The following is an 18,085-nucleotide window of genomic DNA, read 5'->3' as shown; positions in this document are numbered from 1 at the left end:
TAGACCAATGACAAGTAAAGAGATTGAAACAGTAATCAAAAACCTCCCAAAAAATCAAAGTCCAGGACCAGATGGCTTCTCTGGAGAATTTTACCAAACATTCAAAGAAGACTTAATACCTATCCTTCTCAAACTATTCCAAAAAATAGAGGAAGATGGAATACTTCCCAACACATTCTACAAGGCCAACATTACCCTGATACCAAAGCCAGGCAAAGACAATACTAAGAAGGAAAACTACAGACCAATATCCCTGATGAACATAGATGCAAAAATCCTCAACAAAATATTGGCAAACCAAATACAGCAATACATTAAAAAGATCATACACCAGGATCAAGTGGGATTTATACCAGGGACACAGGGATAGTTCAACATCAGCAATTCAATCAATGTGATACACCACATTAACAAAACGAGGAATAAAAACCATATGATCATCTCAATAGATGCAGAGAAGGCTTTTTACAAGATCCAACAACCACTTATGAAAAAAACTCACAACAAAATGGGTATAGAAGGAAAGTACCTTAACATAATAAAGGCCATATATGACAAACCCACAGCCAACATCATACTCAATGGGGAAAAACTGAAAGCCATCCCTCTGAAAACAGGGACAAGACAAGGGTGCCCACTCTCACCACTCTTATTCAACACAATACTGGAGCTTCTGGCCAGAGCAATTAGGCAAGAAAAAGGAATAAAAGGAATCCAAATAGGCAACGAAGAAGTGCAACTCTCGCTGTTTGCAGATGACATGATCTTATATATAGAAAACCCTAAAGAATCCATTGGAAAACTATTAGAAATAATCAACAACTACAGCCAAGTCGCAGGGTACAAAATCAACTTAGAGAAATCAGTTGCATTTCTATATACCAACAACGAACTAACAGAAAGAGAACTCAAGAAGACAACCCCATTTACAATTGTAACAAAAAGAATAAAATATCTAGCAGTAAATTTAACCAAGGAAGTGAAAGATCTATAGAATGAAAACTATAAGACATTATTGAGCGAAATCAATGATGACACAAAGAAATGGAAAAATATTCCATGTACTTGGATTGGAAGAATAAACATAGTTAAAATGTCCATACTACCTAAAGCAATCTACAGATTCAATGCAATCCCAATCAGAATCCCCAGGACATTCTTCACAGAAATAGAACAAAGAATACTAACATTCATATGGGGCAACAAAAGACCCCGTATAGCTAAAGTAATCCTGACAAAGAAGAACAAGGCTGGAGGCATCACAATCCCTGACTTCAAAACATACTACAAAGCAATAGTAATTAAAACAGCATGGGGCTGGACCCGTGGCTTAGCGGTTAAGTGCGCGCACTCTGCTACTGGCGGCCCAGGTTCAGATGCCGGGCGCACACCGATGCACCACTTCTCCGGCCATGCTGAAGCCACATCCCACATACAGCAACTAAAAGGATGTGCAACTATGACATACAGCTATCTACTGGGGCTTTGCGGGGAAAAAAGGAGGAGGATTGGCAATAGACATTAGCTCAGAGCCGGTCTTCCTCAGCAAAAAGAGGAGGATTAGCATGGATGTTAGCTCAGGGCTGATCCTCCTCACAAAAAAAAAAAAAAAAAAACAGCATGGTACTGGTACAAAAACAGACACACAGATCAATGGAACAGAATTGAAAGTCTGGAAATAAAACCTCATATCTATGGGCAGCTAATCTTTGACAAAGGAGCTAAGGACATACAGTGGAGAAAGGAAAGTCTCTTCAATAAATGGTGCTGGGAAAACTGGATAGCCACTTGCAAAAGAATGAAAGTAGACCACCTTCTTTCGCCATACACAAAAATTAACTCAAAATGGATCAAAGACCTGAAGGTGAGACCTGAAACTATAAAACTCCTGGAGGAAAATATAGGTAGTACACTGCTCGCCATCAGCCATAAAGGGATCTTCTTGAATTCCATGTCTACTCAGACAAGGGAAACAAAAGAAAAAATAAATGAGTGGGATCTCATCAGATTAAAGAGCTTCTACAAGGCAAATGAAACCAGGATCAAAATGAATAGGGAACCCATCAGCTGGGAAAAAATATTTGCAAACCATATATCTGACAAGGGATTAATCTCCATAATATATAAAGAACACACACAACTGAATAACAAAAAAACAAACAACCCAATCAAAAAATGGGCAGAGGAAATGGACAGACACTTCTCCAAAGAAGATATACAGATGGCCAATAGGCACATGAAAAGATGCTCAACATCACTAGTCATCAGGGAAATGCAAATCAAAACCACACTAAGATATCACCTTACACCCGTTAGAATGGCTATAATCACCAAGACAAAAAGCAGCAAATGCTGGAGATGCTGTGGAGAAATGGGAACCCTAATCCACTGCTGGTGGGAATGCAAACTGGTGCAGCCTCTGTGGAAAACAGTATGGAGATTCCTCGAAAAATTAAAAATAGAAATACCTTATGATCCAGCTATCCCACAACTGGGTATCTACCCAATGAACCTGAAATCAACAATCCAAAGAGGCTTATGTACCCCTATGTTCATCGCAGTATTATTCACTATAGCCAAGACATGGAAGCAACGCAAGTGTCCCTGGACTGATGACTGGATAAAGAAGATGTGGTATATATATACCATGGAATACTACTCAGCCATAAAGAAAGACAAAATCGTCCCATTTGCAACAACATGGATGGACCCAGAGGGTATTATGTTAAGTGAAATAAGCCAGAAAGAGAAAGACAAACAGGGCATGATTTCACTCATATGTGGAAGATAAACCAACACACACACAGATAGAACTGTTTGGTGGTTACTAAGGGCTGGGAGGGTGGGGGGTGGGCACAAGGGGTGGAGGAATGCACCTATATGGTGACTGATAAACAATAACGTACAACAAAAATTTCACAATAAAAAATAATAAATAATAATAAAATAAAATAAAGGATTCCAAGCTGAGCTTCACACTCAGGTGCAGTCACAGGAGGTGAGCTGCCCAGGGGTGCTTGCCCCATAGGAGAATGCAATCACAAAAGCTGCTTTTTGCAGAGCTCCCAAACTTTAAGAAACAGTCACCCTGTCCACTACCAAAACATGGCCCACAAATGAGTCCTGGGTTCTGATAAATTAGACCAGCAATTTTCCCATCACTGAGAAGTTAGTTAGGCAGGTGGATGGGGGATTGGACGTGTTCTCTCATGCAGTCAGAGGCAGAGGACTGGGGAGAGGGGAACAAAAGTATTCCCCTCTCTTGCCTGGGCCCTACCCTGGGGTCACACTTTAGAAGACCCAAGTCTGGCCCTCCTTTGGCCATGCCCCTCTCCTCAAGACAAGGGGACACATCTGCCCAGAACGCACACCCTCGTCTAGACCATGCTCCAGATACCTGAACCCCCTGCCCAAATGGCCCTGGGCCTGCTTCCAGGGGCTGTACAAGCCTCTTTTCTTAGTCCTCCCACAGGCGGACCACGCCACCAGTATGCACAACACTAGGTCCAAGGGATGGTCAAGGGGGTGAATGTTTGTGAGAGGGGCTGGAGAGAGCTTGGACCTAGAAGCTGGAGCATCCACAAGCATGTGGGAAAGGGTCAGCAATACACTGTTACTTGGGGTGGAAGAACCCTGATCTGTACATTTACTGATTTCTGTGGTATCAATACTCCCATCATGGCCCATTTCAATGTGAAGTCAACTGGCTCACAAAATTCCTGAAAAATTAGCAATTACCTCTCGTAAGCAGGTAAGAGCTGGCTCCAGCACACCACTGGAGAGCCCCCTCATGCTATGGGACAAAGGTAGGGTGGAAAAAGAACAAGGGTAGGCTGGGGGCCTTCATTTGTATTTTTGCCCTGGCCCTGCCTATATCAGAGGTAAGCCAATAGCATCATTCTTGTATCAACTAGGATGTTGCTCTGGTCACCATTGATGGTGGCCATCATGCTGATCTCACAAACAAGAACCCTTCCTCCCTCACAGTACTCCATGCAGAAAACAATATTATTGGTTGCCTACCCAGCAGCCATTCTCCAACCCCTTGTTCTTTCTGGAAGAGCCTGCAGCTCTCTACAGAGGCTGAAAAATGCTATATACTTGCTTTCCCAGGCTCCCTTGCAGCAGGAGCCCCAGTCTGGTGCAGTGGAGCTGAGAGGTAAAGTCTGCTGGGGTCTCCTGAGAAAGGTTTCCCACCAATAAACAAGAGGAAGGATGGGCCGGCCCCGTGGCTTGGTGGTTAAGTGTGCGCGCTCTGATGCTGATGGCCCAGGTTCGGATCCCGGGCGCGCACCAAGGCACCACTTCTCCGTCCATCCTGAGGCCGAGTCCTACATACAGCAACTAGAGGGATGTGCAACTATGACATACAACTATCTACTGGGGCTTTGGGGGGAAAAAATAAATAAAATCTTTAAAAAAAAAAGAGGAAGGTCTCCCCTCTTCTTTAGACATAATGCTTCTACTGTGATGTCTGAATGGTGGCACCATCTTGCAACCAGGAGAGAAACATTACAAACATTACAAGATGACAAAGAAGGATCAGAAGCTCCTAAGATCCTTTTTGTTTTTTAATTAATTGTGGTAAATACACATAACATAAAATTTACCACCTTAACCATTTTAAGTGTACAGTCCAGTAGTGTTAAATACAACCACACTGTCGTACAACCAATCTCCAGAACTCTTTCCATCTTGCAAAACTGAAACTCTGAAACATCTCCCCATTCTCTGTCCCACCATCATCCCCGGCCAACCACCATTCTACTTTCTGTCTCTATGAATCTGACTACTCTAGGTACCTCATGTAAGCAGAATCATACAATGTTTGTCCTTTTGTGACTGGCTTCTCTCACTTAGCATCAGGCTCATCCATGTTGTAGCATGTGTCAGAATTTCCTTCCTTTTTAAGGCTGAATAATATTTCAATGTAAGTATATACCAAATTTTGTGTATCGATTCATCCATATATCTCTTCAAGACCTTGCTTTCAATTCTTTTGGGTATACACTCAGAAGTGGAATTGCTGGATCATATGGTAATTCTATTTTTAATTTTTTAAGGAACTGCCATACTGTTTTCCACAGCAGCTATACCTTTTTACAGTTCCCCCCCAAACAGTGCACAATGGTTCCAATCTTCCCATATCTTTGCCAATACTTATTTTCTCTTTTTTTTTTTTTTTTTTTTTTGATAATGGGCCAATCCAATGGATGCAAGGTGACTTTTGGGTTCTTGATAGCATTTGGAGCCACTCAACCAGCCTGGTATTCCTCCAGAGACCTTGTGCAGGAAATAATAAATATCACTGTTGAACTCCCTTTTAGACAGGTTTTAAGCATCTTCTAATTGATGCACTGCTCTTTGCATAAGACCCCAAACAGAGAGGACTAATTCTCTTCATAGATTTAATTCTGTTTCTCATACTTTTCATCATACACTGCTTCCTGTACTCTTGGAACCGAAAACAAATTCTACCCCAGGGTCATGTCGCAATATGGTGCAACTGCAAATACAAAGGAGCGTTTGTTCATAACAGCTTTATCCATAATAACCAAAAACTGGAAACAGCCCAGATATCCATCAATAGGATAAATAAACTGTGGTACATTCATACAAAGGAATACTATTTATCAATAAAAAGGAATAAAACTACTGATACATGAATGACACAGATGAATCTCAAAAATGTTATGCTGAAGAAGCTTTATACGAGAGAATATGAACTGCAATAATTCCATTTAAATTAAGTTTTAGAACAGGTTAATCTAATCTATGGTGGAAAAAAATCAGAACAAGAGCTATTGTCTCTACGTGGGTGGGGATTGCCTGGAAAGCGCATGAAGAAACTTTCTGGGGTGATGGTAACGTTCTTTATCTCAATTGGGTTTTGGGTTACACAGGGAGCATGCATTTGTTAAAATAAAGTGGCAAATGTTCCCTAAACACTTGTGCATTTCACTATATATAAATTTTACATCAAAAGAAAAAACTGTAAATTAACATTCAACTCTAGTAAATTATATGCAGGCTGAAAAATTTAGGGGGCAGTTTACTGATGACAGCAATTTACTTTGAAGAGCATTAAAAAAAAAACCAACATACATTGATGGATGGAAGGATGGATAGACATGTAATAAACAAATACAATAAAATGTTAACGGTAAAATATAGGTGGTAGATGTATTCACTGTAAAATTCTTTTGACTTTGACAGCTGAGAGTGTTGCAAAGTGACAACAGGTGCAAGTTTTGGTTTTACATGGTAAAATCTTCCTGACTTCCTTGAGGGTTGGAGTAAAATTAAAAGGATTTAGGGGAAGAGATGAATCAACTACAAAAAAATTTACACTCTTTACACTTTTACTACTAAAATTTACATTTTTGTTAGGATCAAAAACTGGAAAGTGCTACTGTGCAGGGAAAGGTCTCAGCTTGAACACAAACTGCTCGCCTAAAAATTCAGGACCTACTGGGGCCCGGACAGGTGAGCTACAGTGCCACCGGGCCAGGGGTTGCCCGCCGTTCCCTGGTCTTTGTGCCCTTCTTCAGTTTCACTGGGCGTTGGAACCTTGGGGGATATGAAACTCCCAGACACAATCCCTCCTCCCTCAGCACACTTCCTGTCCCTAAGCCTTGAGAGGTGACTTTGAGCTAAAGGTATTGTGAGACTTGAGAATTGAGGCAAGGGTGAAGGAGCAGGGAGTCACACCACAAGGACAGACAGTGGGGCGCAATGTCACATCAGGTTAAGGTAACAGTGATCTGTCAACTTTTAGCTGCAGGAACCGTGTTTCAGCCCCCCACCCCCACAACACGTTCCCCACTCTCGGGCTTTTATTCTTTTTTACCTGTGTTTACATATCATCATATCACAAATGTTAGCCCTGGAAGAGATGCTGGAGGACATACAGTTCAATCTCCTCCCTTTACAGAGGGGAACTAAACCCCAAAAGGTGAAGAAACCTTTTCAAGATCACTGAAGAGCAGAATCACAACTAGAAAGGTATCCTCAATCCTCAGTAAACACTGAGAATATTCAAAACTCAAATACATGGAATACCTTCTTCCCTTTCAGGGTACTTACTTTTACTATCAAGCAGCATTAAGCCAATTATTTCTGCCCTTTGTGGCAGACGTACACCTTGGACAACGACAGCATCAACCAGAATACTAAGGACCCTCCCTATATATTGGGAACGGGATACGGACTTACTCATCTTTTGTCACTTGTTTAGATTCTGAGTAAATTCCTGGAAGTCAGCAGTATCCGAAGGTTGAGGTCCTAACAGAGTCGTCCTTAACTGTCAGTGCAGTTCCCAGCGGAGAAAAGCCTCAATGGGGAACCACCACCTCATGTGGCAGTAAGGAGCCTCTTCACTCCAGCCCTGAGGTTCTTAGGAGAGACCAAGCCACGCAGACTGAGCCCGGGAGAGAGACCCTCCTCCAGGGCCTTGAGCTCAATTTCCCATTCCACCCCCGAGGGACGACTCCTTTCCCCTCTTCTACTTACGGCATTTCCTAAGGAAAACTAATTCCCTAACGTCTGTATAAGGCTTCACTGTTCCCAAAGTTTAATACATCTCACTTAGTCTTGCAACCCCTTTTCCTTTTTACAGATGAGAGAAAAACTTATTTAGGGGTTAGGGGGATAACACTCAACTCCGATATGTATTGAATCTTTGACTAAGAGCTTCACTTGTACCCATTCCCAAACAATCCCATGAGTATTAGCTCCACATGTATACAGATCAAAGTGGACTGACCAAAACTACCCTGCCAGGAAGGAGACCCCAAGCCCAGCGCTCCTCTATGATGCGTTAACAATTGAGAGCAGACTCTGGGGCTCAAATGTCTGGGTTTTGTAGTCCAACCTTTTCCTCAGTAGCTGTGTGACCTTGAGTAAAGTACCTAAACTCTGTGAACCTTGGTTTCCTTTATCTAGAAAACAGAATTACCTCTTGGGGTTAAGATCAAATGAATTAATGTATGAAACCTGTGGTGTGCTGGCAAATGTTTAACAGCTAGGTCTCTGGGGAGGGAAAACATATGTATGCGTGTGTATGTCTGTATGTATTTATTACTTTTACCGAAAGGATGTATAGCACACAATTTATAAAATATACAATACTCTTTACTGTAAATTCCATATAACCTATTCTCACAAAATGCATCGCTTTATTTTTGCTGAAGCTGCACCTGACAAGTATACTTCTGACATAAATGTTGATATTTTAATGTACGTTAATCAGCAAAACAAAAATGAAACAATAAAAACCATGTCAGAACTTATCAACGATGATTCCTTGCTGAATCAGTTAATGGTTTTCAAATACTGGAATATTTCTTCAATTTTCTGTGCTATTACCAATGTCTAATAGCTAGACATGAGACAATTTTAAGTTTAATCTGTATTAACATTTTCTCCATTACGTTCTTAAGTCTAGACAATCAACAAAACAATCAATCAAGCCCTGATTCGCACCATTTGCAGCTTTCTATGGTATAAACAATCCCACTATGATCAATGTTGAGCTCCCAAATGCACCATCACTTAGCAGGGAGTTGGGCAGAGATATGCAGGAACACACCATTATCAAGTATTTCCACCATACACATAAAAATGAAGATACTGAACCTCAAAAGCATAAATAACAGTAAAATGTAAAATAAATAGGTGATGAGTTTTAGCATTATCTTTTCAAACTTAATTGTAAGCTTATATAATCTAGTTTTTAATAATAGTTGCGTTTCTAACTATCGGCTCCCTAAATTCCTGGAAATTTAACAATCAGATCTCATGAGCCCTTACAAGCCAGCTCAAGCACACCACGGCTAGAACAGCAGTGACTGGCCATTACTAGTCAAGATGCTGTGACGGGTGGCTGTTTGCTCCATGTGCACACAACTCCCACAACACCGCCTGGGCTAGTGCTCTGGATTTTCATGGAACCTCATTTTGCAATTAGATTAAAAAAAAACACCCTGAGACATAGATGTTCAATAAATGTGTGGAAGTACTGAACAAGCCATCAGTCTATTCCTCAAAAATCTTGCCAGATAAAACAGCTAAGAAAGAGAGCAGTCATTGTTGGGAGCAAAAGACAATCAAGAGAGAATGAAAGTGTAGGTGCTTTCCACTTTGGAAACTACCCTACTTGTGTTTAACTGCAGAACCTGAACAGGAAATGAAACAGCTATTGTAGAGGGGGAAAAAAGACAAAAATTTACAAACAGAGCAAAAAAGTAATAGGGGTGCAAAACTGCTACGGTTAAGGATGAGAGTTCAAAGAAAAATGAAACAAAAGAAAAAATACAGCTTACCTTAGAGAATTTAGAAGATCATATTCAATTCTATGGACACCAGTAGGAAAAATGGAGGAAAAAAATTTAGGAAAACCTATTTGCCTTGGGTGTTTTGTATTTCAGTCTTCTGGGAAAAAAAAAAACACTGGTCTCACCCTCTTTAGTAACTGATATTAAAATGCAGGGAAAATGCTAATTTTGAGAGCATGTTTACATTCTGGGGAATGTGCCCCACATACAGCATCCTGGAGAGGTTCTCAGCTTCCTCCAAGACTGCCCTTATGGCTCCTACACCCATTCGATCCAGTGTTCTTCTTAATGGGTCTGAGACTCTGGTGTCTGAAAATCACTCCATAGCAAACAACTTGCAGATTATGAAGAGCAACTCTGACATGGCTACTACAACACAAGCAACAGCTGTTCCTAAACTTTTAGACAGATTAAGAATTAAGAAAAGCAAACATAACAAATTTTAACGGGCCCAACTTGAGTGTAAAAACTAAAACCAGTTCCGTGAATTGCCTGTCTTTACTCATTTACTCACAGGCAGCATTTCCAAAATTCAAAGTGAATTTAATCTATCTTTTTTTCCATCAACCACACATTTATTTAGAGCTCAATGTTTCTTATTAGACTGTGAAAAAAGGCAAAATATGACACAAATTTGTACAATAATCACAGAATAAGATCAACATCCTGATCAACACCTGAAGTGGGCTGACAAGGTTTTTCTTCTGAAAGCACACTTTCCAGAATCCCAAGAAGTGCTCCTCACAAGAAAATAAACGGGATTACCTGGTGCAGGAAGTTCGGGAAAAACTACATCCCACTAAACCCTTCCTTAAGGCATTCACGATGCACATTAGAGAATAGGCTGGACCGAAAGACATCTCAATAACTTTATTCAACCCAGCATTTCCAAATTTATCTAATCAAGGAGTCCATTTCTTTCTCCTAACATCAATTAATATCCACAAAAAAGTTGTGGATATTACTGATCTTGGAAACAACTGCAGGGAATGCTGACTTAAGTAACTGCCTTAACTTTGCCAGAACGGCTACACCTACTAAGAAAGGGAAATGGGGTGGTGATCATGCTGAGGCACCTTATCCCACCCATGGCCAAAGCTGATTCCTTGGCCAAGTACCCCCTTCCTCTCTCAACAGCTCATTCCCAAAAAGACTACCTTATCAGATACAGTGAACCACTATTCAGCTGGCATTATAGCAAATAGCAACAACCCTTGCTGGAATCTCTCAACAAACTCTAAAATCTTCTTTTGAAAAAAGCCCTGCGTATATACATTCCCCCATGCTGAAGCAGCGATTTACAGAAAGGATGCTGCTACGCTCAAGGGAAAGTATAAGTTAAATTACAATAAACTGTCTTACAAAAATGTTGAGATAGAAAGATACCAAAAACCATACTTGGTTAGAAATAATATTTATTATCCCCTCCCCCCATGTACAGATTACTTTTCAGAAACATGAAGATATTATCCATGTCCCCATCAATTACAGTTTGTAGAAAATAATTCATATCCTGTCAACAATATATTTCTATCATTTTTTTTTAAACAATATCCATTTTATTTATCCATGTTAGGTCAAGAATAGCTTCAAGTTTTGTTTTGGATCAAATCAAGACAATCTTTATTTATAGGTTAATTTCCTCACAGAGCCCCTCCCCCAACCCCTAAAAAAATTCTATATCCTAAGTGATAAACTTCTTGTACATTCAGCAAACTTTATATTGGAAAAGAAAAAGAATTGAGATAGGTACTTACTCTTGTGCACAGTAATAAGTCTAGCTGAGCTTCTACACCTTGCTTTGCAATGATGTTTACATAAAATAAATCAAGTTACAATGGTAATTTCTTGAAATGTAGGTATGAAAGCTATACACTTAATCCATTGAAATTTCCTTCTAATTTTTTAATCTGTAATTAAACCATCACCATAAGGAAAAGCTTCATCCCAAGAAGATGTTTCCCCTATCCCTCAGCTATTTCTGTCTAAGCCTCTCTCAGATTATGTAAAGAGATACATTAAAAGCACAGAAAAAAAAATGTTTTAGCTTGCTGACATAATGCCCTTAAGTTTGCTGACATAATGCCCATATTTTAACTTTAAAATGTAAAATCAGAGTTAAAGCATCACTTAATTCGTACAGTACATTATTAATTAATCAACAGTGTCCCACCAACTCAGAAGTTTCCTAAACTGGTTGTCCTCTGCATTTAGTAAGTTTATAACCAATGACTCAATCAAAGAACGTGCTTGTAATAGGCTGCTGGTTTAATTTTATAATTAGAAGTTTCAATATTGGGCTATTTTCAAATATAGAAATGTTATGAGTGGCATACGAACTATTAATTTTGTTTCCCATTACCTACAGGAAGAATTCATTCAAATAAAATTTTACAAGACAAAATGTGAATCTATATACCTATATATAGATGTATACATGTATATATTGAACCTAACTAAAGTTTTATAAGCAATACTAACATAGTTCTGCTTACACATTCCTAAAGACTTAGTAATTGTTTTAAAGATACAAGTTACAAAGAGGCTTATGCAAAAGGCAAAAATTAAGAATCAACATGATCTTTGAGGTTTCAGTATTATTTCAAAAAGCTGTTTCTATCCCCCATAGAAGAAAACTATGCATTTATCTTAGGAAAAAAAATTATAAAAAGATAATGCTATCATGTAAAGAATTCACAAAAACTATACTGTATATCCCATAAAAGTCATACCTATTTAAGGTAAATCACAATTATGGTTTATATCATATTACAGACATCACCATCACCTTTCCTCTTTAATAATTAGAGGGTTTAACTTTTTTTTTTTTTAACTTACTTAACTAGTGCCACAGAAATTCAAGTCCCAGTAGCAACAAGTTAAACAAGATTACAAAATAAGGCATTCTGCTCACATGTCATTAAAGTAACAGGCTGAGTATAGTAGAGCGGGCTCTTTTCATCTTTGCAGTTTTATATAATCCAAAAATTATACAGAAGGCAATCTTTACCAAAAAATCCAATTAATTGCTATTTTCCAGGGAAACAAAAAAAAATACATAAAATCCTCAACTTCAGTATGTCTCCTACTGCCATAAACAGAGGCTGATTTTATCTATTTAATAAAGCCCAATATTAGAAATGCTGATGAAATGTCTTTGACTATACCATTTCTAAGCCTGTAGATCACACACTAAATGACTTTTCAAGTGATAGATTAAAACTAATTTGACAAAATCCCTGTAGTGTTAGGGAAAAAAAAGTGGACTCAGAACACACTTATGTACCCACACTCTCTCTCACACACACATGCCAACATATTAAACAGTTTTCTTTCTGATTGGTTCTCCAGAAAGAATAAAAATATTTATCATCAAGCTGCAGCAAGTGTATAAGGGACAGCAATGCAAACTCTTTTTAGCACAAGGTAAGAATTTGAATGAACTTTTAAACAATTAGTACCTTGAACCAAAGATGAACTCTAAAATATGTATTTTTTGAAATTTGGACACAACTGCCTGTTGCACGTTTACATTAAGTGTTGCTTAAATAAACAAAAATACAGCATAAATTCAATATTCTATTGTCTAAACATTTAAAGCAATAGTTACATCATCAACAGGTAAAATGCACCTAATTCAGGTCTTTTGACACCTCTTGTTTTACGTTTATTGTATGATAAAGTTCTTCACAGTTTAAAATATTGTGAAGAAATATATTTATGTATAACTATATTCACACACATATTATGTACACATACTATGTATCTGATGTACCCATAAACTTTGAATATGTGTGTGCCAGTAGGATACCCCACACATATGCAGGAACCCTGAATAGTAGATTGGTGTGGACTGTGAAATGATTTCTCAGAAATGCTTAGAAATAAGAAAAGAATATTATTACGAATAATTATAACAAAAATTTTTGCCTTATTTACATAGTGCCTATCTCGCAAGAGGTAAATATGCTTTATACACATTTTTTAGTATCTCTGTGAGGGGGGGCATTGGGAACACTACCAATTCTCATTTTCCACAACCAACTAACCTGCCCAGGATCATACACTTTAGCAGTGGCAGAGTAAAATACAGACATGGAGATCTCCTAACTTGCAAAGTCTCCAATGACCAGATCCAATAGTCTGGTGAAATCAAGTTTCCATCATACAATAGAACGTCTACCACAAAGGATTAGTTTTTAAGTCCTCATATACTTGTGATTGTGCGTTATATTTATTTGGTTTTGGCAGATGAAAAAGTCTAACATTCAGTGTGATTATAATTCAGTGTAACTTCTCCAGTTTAAGTGCGACACAGCTGATTGGTCTATTGGGGAAATGCAGTCAATGTCTAATCATGGCTGAAGAAATCTCAAACCAGACAGCTACTGCATGATTACAGCGATAGCCTACAATCTTGTATTATCTTAAAGGTCTTTTCTATCTCCACATACGGTATACACATATAAATAAGCATTTGAGCACAAAATGTACAGTTCGCATGAATCAATTCGTGTTTAAATAAACAAAGGCCTTATGGGTGAACTTTAAAGGCCAAGAGCTCCTCAGAGTGCATATTGTTTAAAGATCGAAGATCTGGCAACTTCAGAAGTAGTTTTGTAAAAATAGAGGCTTCATTTGGATGGTTTTTCATTATTAAGGTCCTTAGTGCACGGATGAGGGTTTCCTGCAAAGCCTCCACAGAGTTGACATTTTCTATTCCAGATCGATCTAATAGAGAGTAAGGAATGGAGAGAGATGAAAGAGAAGAAATATTATTAACATTAAATATAAATATAATTCTTCCTCATCAATCTCAAGGAATTCAAAACAAGGTTTTATATACTGGAACAAAGGCAACAGATAATTGACAAAATTTTTTAAATCTCAATGGCTAATTTTAGTAGCTATTTATTATATTATGAAGATCTATATCACATAGTACACCTGATAAATCAAAATTCTTTAGTACTTAGGTATTTTTGCTCACAAAAAAACTAGAGGTTCTCATTTTTAAAATTAGATACCATCTGCTGATTTCAACTGCTTCTAGTTGGCAAAATAAAATGAATAATTTAGCTTAGAAAAATATTTTTACCTCATATGGAATATATCCACATTTGTATGTTACCATGTGTGGCAGGCAGCCTCTAAAATGGCCTCCAATGATCCTCTCATCCTGGTAGCCGTGTCCTTGTGTATCCCTCTCTCCCTTGAGGTGGCTAGACTTACTGACTCACTACTAATGAATAAAATATTAGATTACAAAAAAAATAGTGGTTTCCATCTTAGGCATTCTCTCATTCATGCACTCTGAGAAAAGCCAGATGCTATGTTGTGAGCTGCCCTATGGAGAGGCCCACGTGGTAAGGAACTAAAGGTGGTCTCCAGCCAACAGCTACCAAGGAACTGAGGCCCTCAGTCCAACAACTTGCAAGGAACTAAATCCTGCCAACCTCGTGAGTAAGCCTGAAAGCAGATCCTTCCCTAGTAGAGCCTTCCTATGAGACCACAGCCCTGGCCACAGCTTGACTATAATATCCTAAGAAACTCTGAGCCAGAGGCATGCATCTAAGCCACACCCATATTCCCAACTCTCAGAAACTGTGAGATAATAAATGTATGTTTTTGTTTTTGTTTTTGTTTTTTTGGTGAGGAAGACTGGCCATGAGCTAACATCCATTGCCAATCTTCCTCTTTTTGCTGAGGGAGATTGGCCCTGAGCTAACATCTGTGCCCATCTTCCTCTACTACATATATGGGACGCCGCAAGAACATGGCTTGATGAGTGGTACACAGGTCCCTGCCTGGGACCTGAACCTGTGAACCCCGGGCCGCTGAAGCAGAGCGCTCGAACCTAACCACTACGCCACCAGGTTGGCCCAAATGTATGCATTTTTAAGCCACTAAGTTTTAGGGTAATTTCTTATGCAGTAATAGATAACTAATATACCATGCAAATTTATTACCTAGTTATATTAACCTGCATTCTCTTTCATTTAGCATACCGTGCTCATTAAGCTCATCACACAAAATGTTAATAAATTGGTGATTTAGTATAAACCAGCAATAAAGGAAAGTACCTTAAAATTAGCCAAATCTAAGGGCTGGCCTGGTGGCGCAAGCAGTTAAGTGTGCACACTCCGCTTCGGCAGCCTGGGGTTCAGGGGTTCAGATCCTGGGAGCGCACCTATGCACCGTTTGTCACACCATGCTGTGGCGGCATCGCGTATAAAGGAGAGGAAGATGGGCACGGATGCTAGCTCAGGACCAATCTTCCTCAGCAAAAAAGAGGAAGATCGGCATTGGATGTTAGCTCAGGGCTGATCTTCCTCACACACACACACAAAAAAAAACAGCCAAATCTATGTTGTTTGCCCATGGACTTTTTTCAGCAGCAAGGGCTATTTCTTCCCTTTACAATAGGAGGCAGTAGTGCCCAAGAAATATTCAATGGCTCCCAGTATAGGAAGTTATAATTAATAAGAAAAAGACATCTCCAAGGAAGCAAAATTCTCTGGCCACTTATATCCTTTTTTCATTTTTTACAAGGAGATTGAGGAGATCTTCCATTGTACTGGTAGCTAAAAAAGGCCACTTACAATGTAAGCACTTAGAACAAAGACTAAAATTTAATAGTAAAAGGGAAAAAAGTTTGATTAAATGCATAAAAAATGATGAAAATAGGTTTATCTTACATTTAATAAAATTTGGATTATTTTTACAACTATGTGCTAATTCTTACGGAAAAAGAAACAAGTGGAATGTTGACTATTGGTTGGGGACCAGTCATAATTTTTCTGACAAAACTGTTAGACAGGGCCGGCCCCGTGGCTTAGCGGTTAAGTGCGCACGCTCCGCTGCTGGCGGCCCAGATTCGGACCCCGGGCACGCACCGACGCACTGCTTCTCTGGCCATGCTGAGGCCACGTCCCACTTACAGCAACTAGAAGGATGTGCAGCTATGACATACAACTATCTACTGGGGTTTTGGGGGGGAAAAAATAATAAAAAAAAAATAAAATCTTTAAAAAAAAAAAAACTGTTAAGACAGACAAAAGACTTCTCTTGACATCTGACTTTGGCCATACAATCATAAGGGTCTTCTTTGCAACACTACTTAAAGCCTTCAATAATGCATCCAAGAGTCTCTCCTGCTTTTGATATTCAAGCAATTTTTTTCTTTAACATCCTTGCAACTCATTAATTCATTCACCAAACACTTATTGAATGTATGTGGTTACTGTGACAGGTGCTAGGGAATTAGCAGTGAACATAAACCAAAATTCTTTCCTTTAGGGAGCTCATATTTTGTCAGAAGAAAATAATTGGCTTGCATTGTGTCATCAATAACTGACAGTTTCAACAACTGGGAAAGGACAGTGATCCCCACAAATAAAATAACCTAGATGGGCAAAGAAAGAAAGAAACAATAAGTGAGGAAGGGTATTTGAGTTAGAACTAGTATCATAAGTGGTTGGTCCCTTGGTAAATATTTTGTGTTTGGATGACCTATGCTTCTCTATAAAACTCAGAAACTTGTGGAAATGGACACCTACACCTAAAAATGTAAATCAAATTTTTCTAAAACCCCTATTTCTAAAACCACGGTCTTCATGATTTGAAGGCCAAAGAAACTAACTACAAATCTAGACGGAAAGTAAACAACAATCTTCCAGAAATTTTAATAGAATGCACAGACTGAAGTGGAAATTCATCTTCTAAACGGTACCGTAAATGCTACACTACTACTTGTACGGTTCAATTCATGACACATCTATCTTCTACTTCATTAGCTGGCTCTTCATCCCTGTCTCAAGCCTCTACTCCTCATCAAATCTCCTCTCTATGCATATTCACTTCCTACAGGATAGAAGTTAAATTATTTCAACAAAAACCTGTATGAGGACAACTGAAATCCATATTTAAAGGAGCCTTGGTCTCATACCTATATGCCAGTCCCTGATTTTCAACTGGAAGTGACTACTGCCAGTTCACACAATCTGAAAAAGAATTTATCTTCCAGGTATAATTCCCCTTCTCTCCAGAGTATCAAGATTCTTTCAATCTGACAGGCAAATATCATGTCTGAGATTTCTCTCTCCCTTAGCAGCTAGAGCCATTCTGTTAACTAACAAGCAGTACAGTGGAAAGGCTTTGAAGCTAGACTAATAGGAGTTTAAATGCCTGCTCAGCCAATTAATAAATATGTGATATTGGGCAAATTATTTAGCCCCTCTGTTCCTCAAATTTCTTGTCTGTATAACTGAGGATAACATATATCCTAGCTCCCATCAGAGGTCTGTTATAAGGATGAAATTATATAAGTTATGCATGGCACAATGATGTTTCAGTTAACAACAGATCGCATATACAACAGGGGTCCCACAGATTAGTAGCATACAGCCTAGATGTATAGCAGGCTTTTCCATCTAGGTTCGTGTAAGCATACTCCATGATGTTCACGCAACGATGAAATCGCCTAACAGTGCATTTCTCAAAAACATCCCCATCGTTAAGCAACGCACAACTGCAATAAGATCTAGAAATTAGCATTTCTTCTGACAACACAACCAAAACAAAACAACACCCAGAAGGCAACTGCAGATTCCAAGAAAAACAATATAGAAAACAATATAAAACCAACTATAATGTTGCTTAATCCTAAACAATTGATAGAGAATATAAATAAATAATCCATTTGTTATCTGATACTTGAAACATTCCCCCTTCAGGTGACACAGCTTTAG

At 38.8% G+C, this 18,085-nt stretch overlaps 1 protein-coding gene across 2 annotated transcripts in view; it reads right to left on the bottom strand.

Moving 5' to 3' along the window:
* Positions 1–10,733: 10,733 nt before the first annotated feature.
* Positions 10,734–18,085, bottom strand: part of NR1D2 (nuclear receptor subfamily 1 group D member 2) — a 31,488-nt gene continuing 24,136 nt past the window's right edge. For both annotated transcript variants that reach the window (XM_087430614.1, XM_087430615.1), the window contains exon 8: positions 10,734–14,066. In XM_087430614.1, coding sequence (XP_087286740.1) covers positions 13,870–14,066 — 197 coding nt within the window. In that variant the 3' untranslated portion in view covers positions 10,734–13,869. The remainder of the gene's footprint in view (positions 14,067–18,085) is intronic.

This window comes from Ceratotherium simum, chromosome 5, assembly GCF_057802395.1.
Source record: "Ceratotherium simum simum isolate JZ-2026a chromosome 5, ASM5780239v1, whole genome shotgun sequence".
Classification (NCBI taxonomy): Eukaryota; Metazoa; Chordata; class Mammalia; order Perissodactyla; family Rhinocerotidae; genus Ceratotherium; species Ceratotherium simum.
This window is presented reverse-complemented; position numbering and strand designations above follow the sequence as displayed.